At 40.7% G+C, this 14,879-nt stretch overlaps 2 protein-coding genes across 8 annotated transcripts in view; one reads left to right on the forward strand and one right to left on the reverse strand.

Annotated features, from left to right (window-relative positions):
* The window catches only part of cmc1 (C-x(9)-C motif containing 1), a 307,618-nt gene that overhangs the window by 37,212 nt on the left and 255,527 nt on the right, over window positions 1–14,879 (reverse strand). The window lies entirely within an intron of this gene.
* The window catches only part of LOC308318235 (ankyrin repeat and IBR domain-containing protein 1-like), a 51,147-nt gene that overhangs the window by 8,715 nt on the left and 27,553 nt on the right, over window positions 1–14,879 (forward strand). For all 6 annotated transcript variants that reach the window (XM_080767697.1, XM_080767699.1, XM_080767696.1 and 3 more), the window contains exons 5-11: window positions 51–168; window positions 2,006–2,214; window positions 5,543–5,631; window positions 7,383–7,527; window positions 10,563–10,729; window positions 12,150–12,238; window positions 14,448–14,578. In XM_080767697.1, the coding sequence (XP_080623823.1) occupies window positions 51–168; window positions 2,006–2,214; window positions 5,543–5,631; window positions 7,383–7,527; window positions 10,563–10,729; window positions 12,150–12,238; window positions 14,448–14,578 (948 nt within the window). The remainder of the gene's footprint in view (window positions 1–50; window positions 169–2,005; window positions 2,215–5,542; window positions 5,632–7,382; window positions 7,528–10,562; window positions 10,730–12,149; window positions 12,239–14,447; window positions 14,579–14,879) is intronic.

Raw genomic sequence — 14,879 nt, forward strand, 5'->3', positions numbered from 1 at the left:
TCCTCGTCCGTCTTCTTCCCTCCCCTTCTATCCTCTCCTCTCCCTTCTAGCTGTATGAGGGCCTAAGGCCACAGGAACTGAGGAGATTGAAGGACATGCTGATAGTGGAAACAGCTGACATGCTCCAAGCCCCACTCTTCACTGCAGAAGCGCTTCTGCGGGCCCATGGTACACACAGACACACAGACACACAGAGAGAGAGAGTTTACTGTTATTTACCAGTGCTTCATCCACCACAAGTGGGTACCGAAGCTGGGAGGAGCAATGGTCTGTTCCTGCTAAACGTGGCTTTGTGTGACTACTAGGTTGGGCTTGCTGGATGCATGTTCCAACCTCTAGTAGGTCTGTCAGAAGCAGTTGAGGGGTGAAAACACCCGCATGCAACATACACATGGCATTCACTCATGACATGCACACACATCTACAGGTGGTACATATACATATTTATTTTAGGTCAGCTTAGCTCATTGTTGTTGACATTGGTTTGTACCGGTAGCTGCTTTCACGTCTGACATTTGAACACTGCCTCTTTTGGGTTATGATACATTAGGGCCTAACCCTTTCGTCTATAATTCCTCCCAATGGAGAGAGGGAATTTCAACTAACACCTGGGATTCGAGTTCGACCCCGAATCTCACCCAGTAGAAACCAAATGTCTACCGCTCAGTCAATTGGGAATCCTTTCTTTACCAGGGGAGATATTGGTGTATGAACTTGAGGCATGGCTACACGCCAACAAGTAGGTGCCCAATTGGCTGACACATTCTCCATGCCCCTAGACATCAACCATTAGCCTTGAATTACCCCAGTGATGTTCCTCCAACTTGGCCGTGGGCAAATAGCTGCATTTATATTTCGAGTGTGTGTTTCGGCGATATGTCACGGTTTTGATTTGTTTTGGCCTTCATAGCCAGTTCTAAAACATTGCATAACTCAGTCTAGCTAAAATTATGTGTGAGAGTTTAAAAAAATGTGTCGCAGTTTTGATTTGATTTACAGTCCTGTGCACTGAGTTGCTGGCTGGCAAAATTGTGTGCTACATATAAGACTCCAGGGAGGTTGACCCCAGGATGTTGCTATATTTATTCACCTAAATTAATGTAGTCAATGTGCTTGCAAATAGTGATGCAACTTTTATTTTTTACTCTGGGAATTGGGTTTTTTACAATGTCATCTCATTTGTCTTTAATGGAGAGTCATTTATTTCACATTTGCTAAAATCTTTCCTTTTTTCCCAGTGTTCTGATTACATCCATTGTTGCTTTCTATCTTTCTTCCTTGCTGTCTTTCTTTCTCATTCTTGGGATGCCACATCTTTGGCTGAAATTGAATTGCTCATGCATGGTTTATGGCTTATTGAGGTCTAAATGTGAAGACGTGTATTTTCAAAGCCCTTTTATTGGCCCAAAGCATACAGTCAGATTCACAGATTGTAGTTGGAGGTGGGTGAGGAAAATTGTTGCTTTGTTATCTAATAGAAGTCATTTAGCTGCATTTGACTGGTGGGTAAATTAGTTTTTACGCTCATAATGACCTCATTTAAAATGCTGACCGGGTCATGTGTCTTGTGTCTAAGACGGGACTTTTTCAGGGGGGAAATTGGGACTCTGGCAAAGTCCTGAAGTAATTTAACATTTACAATGACATAATTGTCCATTCTCAGAATATAGTACCCAAAAACTAATTTGCAATTGTCTGGCAGTATGATGAAGCCACAAGGTCAACATTTTCAAAGGCCTTTTAAAATCTTATGGCAAAAGTTTGAAGACTTGATTAGTACACAACTATCATACTGTTCAGAAGTATGCATTCAGAAGCCACAGAAAAACAACAGACCCCTTGGTTTATGATGGAATATAGATATTTATTTTGGTCTTTCATCATTATCTTCTCAATTTCCAGATCAGCGTCGAAAACCTTTGTCCACGTTTCATCTTCCTGTACTGCTAATTCAGTCTTGTTTTCTATTTATCTCTCTATTCTATTTCTCCCTCTCTTCTCTCAGACTGGGACAGAGAGAAGCTTCTAGAAGCCTGGATGACCAATGCAGAGGACTGCTGCCAGCGTTCAGGTGTACAGATGCACAACCCACCCCCTAGTGGCTACAATGCCTGGGACACGTTGCCCTCACCTCGGACACCCCGTACCACCCGATCGTCCATAACTTCTCCAGAACAAATCAGCCTTACCCCAGCAGATGAGGACTCCACTATGGTGAGATGCACATGTATTCAGAGCTCCAATGGCATGGTATCATCCCAATTTAATTTTTTTAAATAAAATGTAATTTTGTCCAGCATGGACCTCTGGCACAGCGGTCCGGGCACATAGGCTCAATGTAGCCTCACACTGCGTCGTAGGTTTGAGTCCCGATCTGTTTTCCCTGCGTGTCAATCCCCCCCCCCCCCCCTCTCTCTCTCTCTCTCTCTCTCTCTCTCTCTCCCCCCTATAAACCTACTATACTATTAATAATGCCAGAATAAGCCCAAAAATAAAGTAAAATCATCTAACACATATTTATGGTTCTGTTCTTGACATTTAGAAAGAAACTACTAGAGCAAATTCAGACTCCTTATCTTCTATAATATGGGCCTAAAGGACCGTTAGGCCCATATTATAGAAGATAAGTAACAACATAGGGTTAAAATTTGTTTCAAATTTGTGTTTCCATTTTGCCACATTTTGAAATGAATGATGAAATAAATAATATGAACAATCAAAAATAAAGTAAAATTGTCTTTCTGTATATAAACATGAAATACAATCAAATGAAAGAGTTAGGCTTTGTATAAATGATAGGTGTTCATTAATAAACGCTGTGAAATCAATTAATCTGTTGACCTCTTATGGGTCTATATCAGTATGATGTTGAGTGAGTCATTATTATAATTCACACAACTTGTGCCAATTTATACATTATTCTGTTGTAATAGGGTGATTCTTATCACAGAAATTCCTATCTTAAATATTGTACATCATTGTAACCCTTTCGCACAAAATCTACAAGCTTACATGTTGCATCTTACGTGATGCATAGCTTTAATATCTGTTCAAAACCATCACACTACAGTGTGTAACAGAGGCCTTACAGTTTACTAGCAGCAGCATATATATATATATATATATATATATGTATGTGTACAGAGACAACTTTCAAAATTGCAACTCCTGGGCCGGCTTAGTGGTCCAGACACTTGGCTGGTAAACAAGCATGACAGTGTGTCATGTCCCGATCCGACAAACTTTGCTGTGTGTCTTCCCTATCTCTCTCCCTGTTTTCTGTCAAAAAGCCCCAAAAATATAAAAAAAAGCAACTCTAATCTTTCTAACCATAGCAATTGTATCGTATCTAATATTACAATTGGCATGCACAAATTTGTGCGCCAGTTCAGATCGGCAAGTCCTAGACCGTGATGTCGGCGAAACTGCCGTTCCCCACTGCTTTCCGGTCCTCATACGTCACTGGTTTACCCTTTGCATTATTCCAGTTATATCTCCACACGCGGTGGCGCATTGCTTGCCTCCATGCCCCTTACGCAACATTTATCTGTCCTCTGGCTCCAACTTAACACCTTCTTCAATGTGCTTTCGCCAATAGTATCCCCTCCCCCTATAGCATCGCCCCTGCTTCCGTTCGTGAAAGGCGCCATTACTCAGTCTGTCCGTTCGTCTACAAAGTAATTTCTCTTCAGAAGCATTACTATGCAACCTCGATACAGCATGACATCAGTCATGATCCCAGAACATCCGCGTTGTGTTCAATCACCGCACATTCTGACAAAACACGGCCCAGAAACAGGAAGTCGGCTCCTGCCTTGCCTTCTTCCGATTGGCTAAGGTCAATCACGTGACACGTGTGTCGACGCACTGCAAGGCGTTTTGTTTTAAACTAGTGAGGGCCCATGAACCTCTAGACTTGATACAATTCTTCCTTTTACAGTGCAGACCATCTTCCTTTGTTTTGGTAGAGCTAAAGCGAGATAAGACACGATGTCTTGAAATACACGTTTTTAGTTAAATAGAGATCAAAAAGAAAAACAGTCTGTCATCTACGTGTGATATTTGCAATCTAAGTGTTTCAAGTGTATCTAACTTAAGTAGGAGTAGTTAATGCAGGGTAATTGAAGTTTGCACCATGCAGCTGTATTGTCTTAAGAAATGTAATATTGAATCTGGACTAATCGGCACTCCTAAATTACTCTTATAGGGACCAGTGACGACTTGATTCGGACTTCACTGCATTGTTGCATATAAACTCACGTGAGGGTACGAAGCATATAACAATTTGAACTTCGCGAATTGTAGCCGTCTGACAACTGTGACACTGTAAGATTTAGTTTTCTTGACAAATGCTCTGCACAAGAATGCTAGACACAATTTAATGCAAAGTTCCTTACACAGCTGTTTTAACGAGTAGTTATAGGGTGATCACAAAAAATAAAAAGGCAATAAAAAGTAGCCTAGAGATCTTCTATTTGGCTTTCTGGCAGGCAGCTAGCGCTTGTCTGACTTTATGAGATATTTGATTTATGATAATGGAAGTCATGCAGTTCCCCTCAAACATATACAAAGCAGTAGCATATTCATGGATCAGAGCCAAAAATAATATGCATACTACTAGTAGAACAATACAAATCAATACCATACAGTACAAGCGTTGTAGTCTTTATTTAATTATTATAATAAAAAGCCTTCTTTACAATCTACCAAACACTGTTGATGAATAATGGTATAGGCTGTCACAGACTTCATTTTTATCAGTTAGTTTATGAGGTTGTACTATGGTTTGAGTGTGTCTGACAGTAGTGCACACTTTATTGTGAGGCTGACAATGCAAAGCCTTGAAGTTGTGGTGCCAATCGACCAGTTCTTCTCGAGGGCCCGATTAAAGGTTACAGTTGATTCTATCACATGAATGAGCCCTTTTATGAATCAATAGATACATTGTTGAGGTACAATGGCTTCCTCTGTGTCCATTGTTGTCCCCCGTCTCTCAATATATCAAAGCCAAATGTGTGTCTCTCTTTGTATCGGTTCGTGTCTCTATTTTGAGCATCAGTCGGTGTGGGAAAAATATATCGTTGGCTCAAGTAGTAATCACAGTACAGGGAACAATACAATACAATACAGGGAACTACATGAAATACCTTGTATTGTCAAGGTCTTGCATATGGCAAAGCCCTTTATCTTTGTTTTTTTATGAGTGGGTACACATTATTTCACACTTTATGTAATGATAATATTACATGATTTTGAGCAGATGTTGTGCCCTTTCATCTACAGTATGCCTCACAACTTTTGATGATCAAAGTAAACTTCATAGACTTGCTCTTGGCTTTTAGTGTGAATTCACAATAAATCTGATGTACTGTGGACTTTAGCGTTCAGTTTCATGGCAGATGGGTTTTTGTTAAGTTAAAAGTATGGTAAGTGCATGAAACATGTTTTGAGAGTAAACGTTAAATCCCTTAAAAAGAAATTCTGGACTATACAAATTGAAAAACAACTTGCTGAATGTTTCTCTTCTGTGCTTCTCTGATAGTGTGGTATCTGCATGTGTTCCATCTCCATGTTTGAGGAACCTGTTGACATGTCTTGTGGTCACGAGTTCTGCCGAGCATGCTGGGAAGGGTGAGTTATATTCTCACATCTACATCTAATTTGAGTTAGAACGACATTCAGGTTTTACTTATTCACACAAGCCCAGCCAAAGCTAAACCACTCATGTCAGTCTTTGCTCACTTTTAGTTATAAGAATGCTCAATCATATCAATCATTATGTAATCATATTAAATATGACCTGCAATCTAAAAGGGAAACATGACTTTTTAGCAAATAAGATGCATATCCAATCTCTCATTCAGGTGCTGGACAAACAAGAACTGTCAAACGGTGACTCACATGTTGCGCAAGGGCGCCATCTATCGCAAACCACTGAAAGCACAAAATCTTGTCTTTCTGTATTTGGCGCTCTGAACCTTGGAAGAAAAGTACAGAAAATCTCATACTTGGCACCCAAAGAGTTGAGCATTAAATCTTTAGACTTTAGAATAGTTTGAAACGGATGTAATGTCTGAAATTAATTGCTTTGACACACCTTGTGGTCCTGTGTGCTTCAGGCATTCACAGACTGTATTAATATATCCTCACCTTATTCTTTCTGCACCCATTTTTTGAGTTCTTTCTGCACCTATTTTTGAGCATACAAGGACAAAAAAGTTAGGACACCTATTGTGATTGGCCGGAATGTGATGATGTATGATAAGAGCGTCCCACACTTCACACACTTATTTTTCGTTTTTGACGCTGCTTTGGTCTATGTCCGAGAAGCACCTTGTGACCTGCCATCATCCTTAAAATGGTTTTTTGGGCGTGAACTCTATATACTGTAGTATATGCTCTATATCTATATACCTATTCCTGTTCAAAATCTAATCGTGCAGATCTTAGGATCCTCATGGGAAAGGTGTGGATCTTGGATAATCTTCATTATGTGTTTACCGTAACCTGTAATGTCAGACATCTGTGATGTCGGGCATCTATGACCGTAGTTCTCTTGACCTTTTTCTGGATCAGGGCCCACTTGAAAATTTCAAACTGTTTCTTGGCCATCTGACTACACTTCAGAGCATGTTTATTTCATTGATCAATCGAGTGTGTTCCGACTTGGATCAATGGAACTAACGTATGTAGTACACATTTCGAGCCTTAATCGTGATTCTGTCGTAAATGTACGTTTTACGGCGTACGTTTACGGTAGGCCTCGTTTATCGCCTCTCACAGCATCCATCTTGGAACGGATGAAAAAAAAACCTTGAATAAGAATCATCCGCGTTCCTTAGAGTCCCGTAATGACCACGACCTTTAGCAGCGTTTATCTCGGAATTAAAGCTCGGATATGAGGGGAAGCATGATCTTAGGATATCAATAAAAAACCTTGCACATTGCTCCGGTTAGCAGATTAGTGTCCTCCATGCTAGATCGACCCGCTGTTTAGCATCGGCTAATACTTCAGGTTCAACAGCCGCGTCACGGGGTCCTGAATTTGTAGTTTTTTGCAGTTTTTGCATATTTATTGGTATCACAATGAAAGATCTCTTAATAAGAAAAAATTCCATGACATTTTATTACCAACTATTTCCCTAAATATTAATGTTATTTTTTCATTCAAATATTAATCTAATCTCAATTATTTGAGATAACCCTAATCCTCCTGCAATATCCTCATGGCTGAGAACCAGTGGTCTGGTCTATGACACATCTGCGACATACGACTCCAGATCCAACGATTGCCTCAAAGGGTGAAACTAATAAACACCCATCGGATGTAAACATTTCCCAGCTAAATGCCATTTCTAAAGCATTCATGCATTACCTCCCAGGTTTCTCAATATAAAGATCCAGGAGGGTGAGGCACATAACATCTTTTGTCCAGCCTTCGACTGCTTCCAGCTGGTTCCTGTGGAGGTTATAGAGAGCGTGGTCTCCAGGGAGATGGACAAACGCTACCTCCAGTTTGATATCAAGGTAATTAATACACACATGAAAATTCACCAGAAAGTACGGTGTTGGACAATGACAAAGCGGCAAGATAGTTGTCTCAGATTTCAAAGAACATTTTATGCTTAAATAAAGATGATTATCTTGCCATAGAGTAGATTTCTTAAAATAAGATTTGACACCTTTACTCATCAGGAAAATTACATAGAGAAGCTCTCTTTTAACAGAGAGTCCGCTGCAGTGTTTAATAGAAGTGCTATAGACGAATCCACAGAGCGGTACCCTGGGCGCATCCATAGCTGCTGTGTACTATTAAGCACACCAAAAGCTTTTTTCGTGCTCGGACACAGCCAGGGACACAGGGACACAGCCAGCCAGCCAGAGACACCCAAAGCTAGGAAAGAGTTAAAAGTATGGTAAAAGTTTGGTAATGAATAAAACTAGACTCTACAGTTTTAAGGAAAGATTGACATGTCAACATGGTACTGTTCGGGTGTCAATCAAATAAACTGCTTGAGTGAGTCGGGCTGTCTCGGACATCTCCCGCTGTTAATCACGGGTGTGATTTTTATACCATAGGATGGGTTAAGTCATGTGACTTACAGGCAGAGACATCAGTTCCACTGGTCGCTCGTGGAAAAGTTTGCAGACAGTGGACGACAGACAGAACTGTTATCTTTTGACTGAGAACATGTAGAGGTTAGGTAGGTCTAACGGCTTGGAATGATTTAATTTTTTTGGAAAACGCATCGGCACGCATTCTCGCTCCAAGGAAAGGAAATGTCGGTTGGGTCAAACCGAGCATACAATAACGTCCCTCATCCCTCATCGTGGATAATAATCCTTTTATTCCTATTCCTATTATCTTATCAACGTATTAAACATATTCCAAGTTAACTGACGATAGATAGATAGATAGATAGCTGATGCTGAGCCAAACCTATATGATAAATTAAAAGGCTCCAGTTGCTGCCGCTCCACCACGGCAGCAGCAACCATTTGGTTTGTGCTCGTTATTGTTACATTATTGCTGACATGATTAGACTGAGCCTCACTGATTCTGTGTTTATTATTATGAGAAACTTTTAATTTCATATCACACCATATGCACTCGTAGGCCTAGAACTCAAAAATCAAACAAAATATTTATTTTTAAATTTTACCGCGGTAATGAACCCGATACCGTGGTATGCGTTACATACCGGTGGTATGGCAATATTACGGTTATTGCACCCAGCCCTACAACTCACAATAGGTCATTGTCTTGAGTGACACACACTTAATACATGGTGCCCTCGTTTTTCTTTGGGGTTGACAGTTTGAACAGCAGCGGTTCTTAACTGACCATGTCTGTGACTGACAGCTTTCAAAGACATGGACTTCACCTCTGGGTTGTCATAGAAACATTTACCTTTCCAGGCTGACACAGGCACTATCATCATGTACTGTAGCATGTAATTTTTCTTCTCTTGCTGACAAGCGCTTGGCTGGGGCAGCATTTCATCCTGGCTGAAAATGGTAGGTTGTTTTTAATGATGACAATCAGCCTGCCCTGCGTTGTCGGGGTTATTGCGCTGACAACACAGCGCAAAGTCACGTGTTGATCATCGTGTTTAGGCTTTGGTACCCAGCAAATGGAACCAAGCGGATGCTCACAGTCCACAATGTTAAATCCTCAGTGTTCCTTTTGAGGTATTGCAGTCGCTGTATCGCTGTACTGCACACGGAAAGAGAGTTGAGCCAGAGGGCAAAGCTCTCTGTCTACCGAGCAATCTTCGTTCCTACTCTCACCTATGGTCATGAAGTGTGGTCATGACTGAAAGAATAAGGTCGCTAATACAAGCGGCCGAAATGAGTTTTCTTCGATGGGTGAAAAGTTCAGTCACGTGAGAGAGACGCTAGTAGTAGAGTAGAGTCGCTGCTTCTTCGCCTAGAAAGGAGCCAGCTTAGATGCCCTGGTTAGGATGCCTCTCGGGCGTCTCCCTAGGGATGTCCTCGAGGCACGTCCCACTGGGAGGAGACCCCGGGGCAGACCAAGCCAGGCGCAGTTGGAGGAAACACATCAACTCACTGGCCTTGGAACGTCTCGGGGTGGAGCTGTTGCCCCCGCGACCCGACTACGGATAAAGATGAATGGATGTCTCAGTCAACTAAATCTAATTTGTATTCCAGATTGATGCAAACCGATCTTAAGTGGCTTACATATAACATAGCCTAAAATATTACAATATCGATTTATTGTGTCTTATGCACAAAACTTTTCTTATATTCTTAGATCTGTTCATGAGAAAAGAGCCTATGAAAAACTAAACTATGGGATTCATGAAACATGTGGAATCCATCGATGTTCTGCATGCCCCAGGTGTACCACATGAATAAAAATTGTTTTCGATTGGATGCACATGCCCGATCACGTTGATTTGCATAGGTAGACACTAGACACCTGTCAATACCATGAATGGAATGCAGACCTATGGGTTGTGTGCAAATAAGCCAAATGGCAACAAGCTTTTCCCCCCCCCTTTTTTCTTTTTAAAGATGTGTGCCATCAAGAATGTGATGTGGTCAGCACATTTGGCAGAATTTAGCCCAAGGAGTGTTTTTTGTGCAAAAATGCTTGGAATGGATTCAGAATCATGAAAACCCCCTAGTTTCATATGTCACATGCTACTTGAAGAATGATGAAATTTGGTCACTTATGCTAATAACTCAAATTTTTGAATTTCAATCTTTTAGTACATGGTATTGGACACCTTTAGAAACACATTGGTGAAGAAATTTCTTGGTAATGATTTAGTTCCCAGATTGTTCAAATACCTGATAAAATGCCCTTACTAATAAAATGCAGTGTGAAGACTTTGTTCTACAGTGTTACAATGTTTTCCACCCATTTGTGGAAAATGTAATATTGTAACTTGTACCATAGCAGACTGATATATAGACAATTGTCTTTCTCTCTCCAAAATTATTAGCAAGTTGTCTCTGAATGTTGCATAATCTGCCATAGCAGGGGAGTGAAAAATGATAGAAAACCTCTAATTGAGAGTCGATTTTGTTGACAGGCATTTGTGGAAAACAACCCAGCCATAAGGTGGTGTCCCCGGGCAGGATGTGAACGAGCTGTGCGTCTGAGCACCTACGGTCCTGGGGCCTCCACCTCTGACCCTCTCAGCTTTCCCCTGCTCAGGGCTCCTGCTGTGGACTGTGGCAAGGGCCACCTCTTCTGCTGGTCAGTTTCCATTATAATTCACTAGGGAGTTGCTATCATTAAAGGTTTGCGAACTGTAATTGCAGAAAAGCTGGCAGAAATTGGAAGATATTTCTCCTCTAATCTTTGACATGCAATACCAGAGACTGGCAGCTTAATTTTGATTTAATAAACCAGCACGAAACATTAGTAAACCCAAACTAGCCTAATGTTCTCAACTTTTTAAATATTGCCAGACCAACTGAATATCTTATGTTATTGCTTAAAGCAACCCAAAAAGCCATAATAATTCTCTGAATGTTTACTAAAAGTCCCTGCAGACATTAACTTTTAATTTCTTGACTTAAAATGCTGCCTGCTACTAGCCTACATCTTGAGTTCATACTTTTTCGAACCACCACCTCACGTCACAATCTGTTGCATAAAAGAAAACTTGCACGAAATAAACATACAAATGCACATAAACATCTTGCAAACGTGAAATTAATGTTTTTCACCATGTCTGTCTGTCTGTCTGTTTGGCACATCCCTTTGTAGAAAGATTGGTCATGGGCCAAGGAAGAATTAATTAGTCTTTCACACCTATTGGCCAAAAGGGGATTGGTGTGGCCTGTTACCAAAAGGTACATACATTCCAAAAGAATAATAATAAAAAAGTATTTTAACGAAAATCGAAATTGGAGTTACTGAAATGTTATGGCCAAAAATTAAATACTCAGAGGCAACTTTCATTCCATTTTCTTAATCTTATGTTCTTCAAAAGGTGGGTTATCATTTATTTCATTCATAGCATATATCATATGCTAGCTGTCGTTTGCTCTTGGTCTTTTCTAAGCTAAATGTTGTAGTTTAGTAAAGGTACTTGGATTCAGAAACCAGGGAAAGGGCTACTGAATACCGAAAAGATTGAGAACCACTTCTCTAACTATCTCTCCCTAGCTTCGTACTTTCATTCCATCACCCCACCTCACCACCTTTAATATCATCGACATATGCTTCACTGCACTGCAACCTGCTATCTGGTTCTGGCAAGCAGCCATTTGGTTCACTTGTCACTCTCACTCAAGGGTTGTGTTGACATGACGTCCTGAAATTGTGTGTGTGTTGGGGGGTTGAGTATATTCGCTTACAGCATCTTGAGTGCTGTGAAATGAATGCTCACCAGTGACTCAATCTCTGTGTCTAGTCACAAGAACAGGGTGTGAAGTTGGGAACAGTCCATTAGGAATAAACAAAACAATGTATGATGACTATGTTATGGTAGTGTCTCTTACCTTTTCCGTCCGTCTTTTGTCTCCCTTACTGCTTACCTGTCTCCCCATCTTTTTTTCAACTGTGCTTACTAGTGTCTTTCTGTCTGCGTCTTTGTTTAACTGTTCCATCTGCATTGAGTTCATCTGTCTCAAGTATATTTATCTGTATTTGTGTTTCTGTATTTCAGGGAGTGTCATGGTGAGGCTCATGAGCCCTGTGAATGTGATACATGGAAGATGTGGCTACAGAAGGTGTCTGAGATGGAACCTGAAGAATGTGAGTAGCTACTTGACCAGTCTAGACTTGGCCAATGTTTATTACGGTGCGTTTTAAGATGTTGGCCTCTACATTGAGGGTGGTAAACTTAAATGTTTATCAGCAGCAGAATCAATTCCTGTTTGCAAGTTTGACCCAGCAGTGGCACTAACAGTCTAATTAAAAGGGACAACTCGCCACAAGAACACTGGCATTGATTTTATTTTATTCTCTGGCTGTGTGCCCTATCCAGTCTACGCTGTTCTTCAAATAAAAAGGGAATAAGGACATAATAATTCTTTGCCCATTATGGCAGTCGTGGGTAATACATTAGTCAAACTTGCAAAATGTCAGCGAAATATTGCTGACATGACATTGACGTTGACATATCAAGAACGCCACACCCATGGCAACGGCTTAGTGTAACAATACTCAGGGTTCTTAATCCTCTGCACTGATGGGATATTTTGTTATTGCCTGCGGGGAAGTGTACCGTCTTGAGAAACGACACTGCCAAGTATCATATGATACATTTTTAAATGTTATGTGAGTGTTTACTGTTTTATGCAGCATTTATTAGGATACCTACCTATATGGCCCTACAATGTTTATAAAGGATAACTTCACCCAGCAGAATAGACCTTGCGGTAAGCCCCACCTGCTCGTGCACCTGCCTCGATACCATAACAAACAACCCCTACTATCGGCGATCCTCCATTGAGGATTTTGGAATGCGATTCCTTCACTCCTTGCTGAACGTTAATAACTGATGTTAATAAAGTTACTTTCACGTATAATGAGAGAGAAGTTCATCTGTAGAGTTCAAACTCACGACCAAATGCTATTAAAACTCGGCAAGGATATTATAAAAGACGTTTCTATTGATGAATTGCGCACTGCACCTTTGCAGAGGTATTACTGGGGTGATTTATTCCCTGTCCTGTGGGACAGTGCGTCCCACTACATCGCCTCAGATTTGGAAATGAAATCTCCACTGTCCCACTACATCGGATTTGGAAATCAAATGGAATATGGACATGGACACAGATTTCATGGGACCAGAGTTTAGCCTTTATTTACTGAGGGCTAATCCGTTTTTGGTTTGCTCTATAAATCGGAAAAGCTAGATTTCATCCAGCTAGCTGTTTCCTCATCAAATGGTAAGATTTATTAGACTATTCTGTGTGTGGCGTTCATGTGATCAACATGTAGCCTACATTATTATAAATTAATACCATGACACAAATGGAGGCGGATATGTGGCCATGCAGCGACATTATAAAGCATGATAGTCTGTCAACATGCTGAGCAACCTAATAATTCAGCTCTGAATGCAACTGACGGCCTACAAAATAAATACAAATACAAACCAGTGGAATTTGCATCATGTCTACATTATGCATAACATAAGTTAAGCAATAAATAGTTGACACATATTTTGTATGTATGCATGTGTTGACATCTTTTTGAGGTTTGGGGACTATTCATTTGACTATTAAATGAAGACTAAAGCATTATAAATGCATATACGCATGCCGTGATCACCCACCGAGCTGACGTGGAAATGAGCGGACTGTACAACCAAAGTCACCGCCAAGTTCAAATAGTGAATTCCACAACGAACGTGGGAATGGTTGTAAATGTCCGTATGATCCAAATACGAGCGTAAACGGCCTTGTGAATCTGGCCCTAGGACTGTCTGTACCCTTGATCTGTCAGTGCTATTGTTTTTAGGAAAGCTTTCTTCAATCTTATCTGACCCAATTCATTCAGTTAGCCAGCCAGTCAGTCAGCTAGAGATAAGTCGTAATGAACGATTGAGATGCATCTTCGTCGACATGCCTGGATTTGTGGGCTGTGTATCAAGTGCTATGACTGATGCTGAGCTAAATTGTTTGGCATTCTCACCCTAATTTGGCCAGTAATTACAAACATATTAAAGTTAAGCTGATTAAAATTTGTGGATGATACATTATTAATTTAGCTGAACAGCTCACACAATGACATTATGCAATGTTTAGAAGCCTTAGGACTGCAGGCAATCGAATGGATGATGAAGATGGCCCCCAAATTGCCAGTTTGCCCTTGGGAAGCGTTATAAAATCTTAAAAACAAATACTCATTAGTCAGCCAGGACAACTTCCCACTCTGTGCAATAGTCTGTTTATGGTACAGCCATTCTCATCATGCTTTTATTTGTTCCATTTCCCTCCCCCTGCTTCTCTTAAAGTGGCTGGAGTGAGCGAAGCTTATGAGGACGCAGCCAACAGCCTGTGGTTGCTCTCCAACGCCAAGCCTTGTGCCAACTGCAAGTCCCCAATACAGAAGAATGAAGGCTGTAACCACATGCAGTGTGCTAAGGTAAAGGAGGCTGGGATGTTATTATACACACACACACACGCACACGCGCACACACACACACACACACCGATCACCGCTCTTACAAATTGACAGATGTCTCCTAGTCTTGTTATAGATTTCTGGAACTGTTAGAAATACACTTTCAGATCTTAGAATCAGATGATTTATCTATCATCAGAATACAGTAGCTTACATATAGATGTCTGTATAATTGGGGTGGTTTTATCGGTTCATGGTACAAAAGTGTGTGTAGATTCAATCAATTGTAGTTTGCTACTGTATGTCACCAAGTGATAATTGT

This window comes from Protomyctophum bolini (assembly GCF_963924005.1).
Source record: "Protomyctophum bolini genome assembly, chromosome: 7".
In the NCBI taxonomy this organism is placed as follows: Eukaryota; Metazoa; Chordata; class Actinopteri; order Myctophiformes; family Myctophidae; genus Protomyctophum; species Protomyctophum bolini.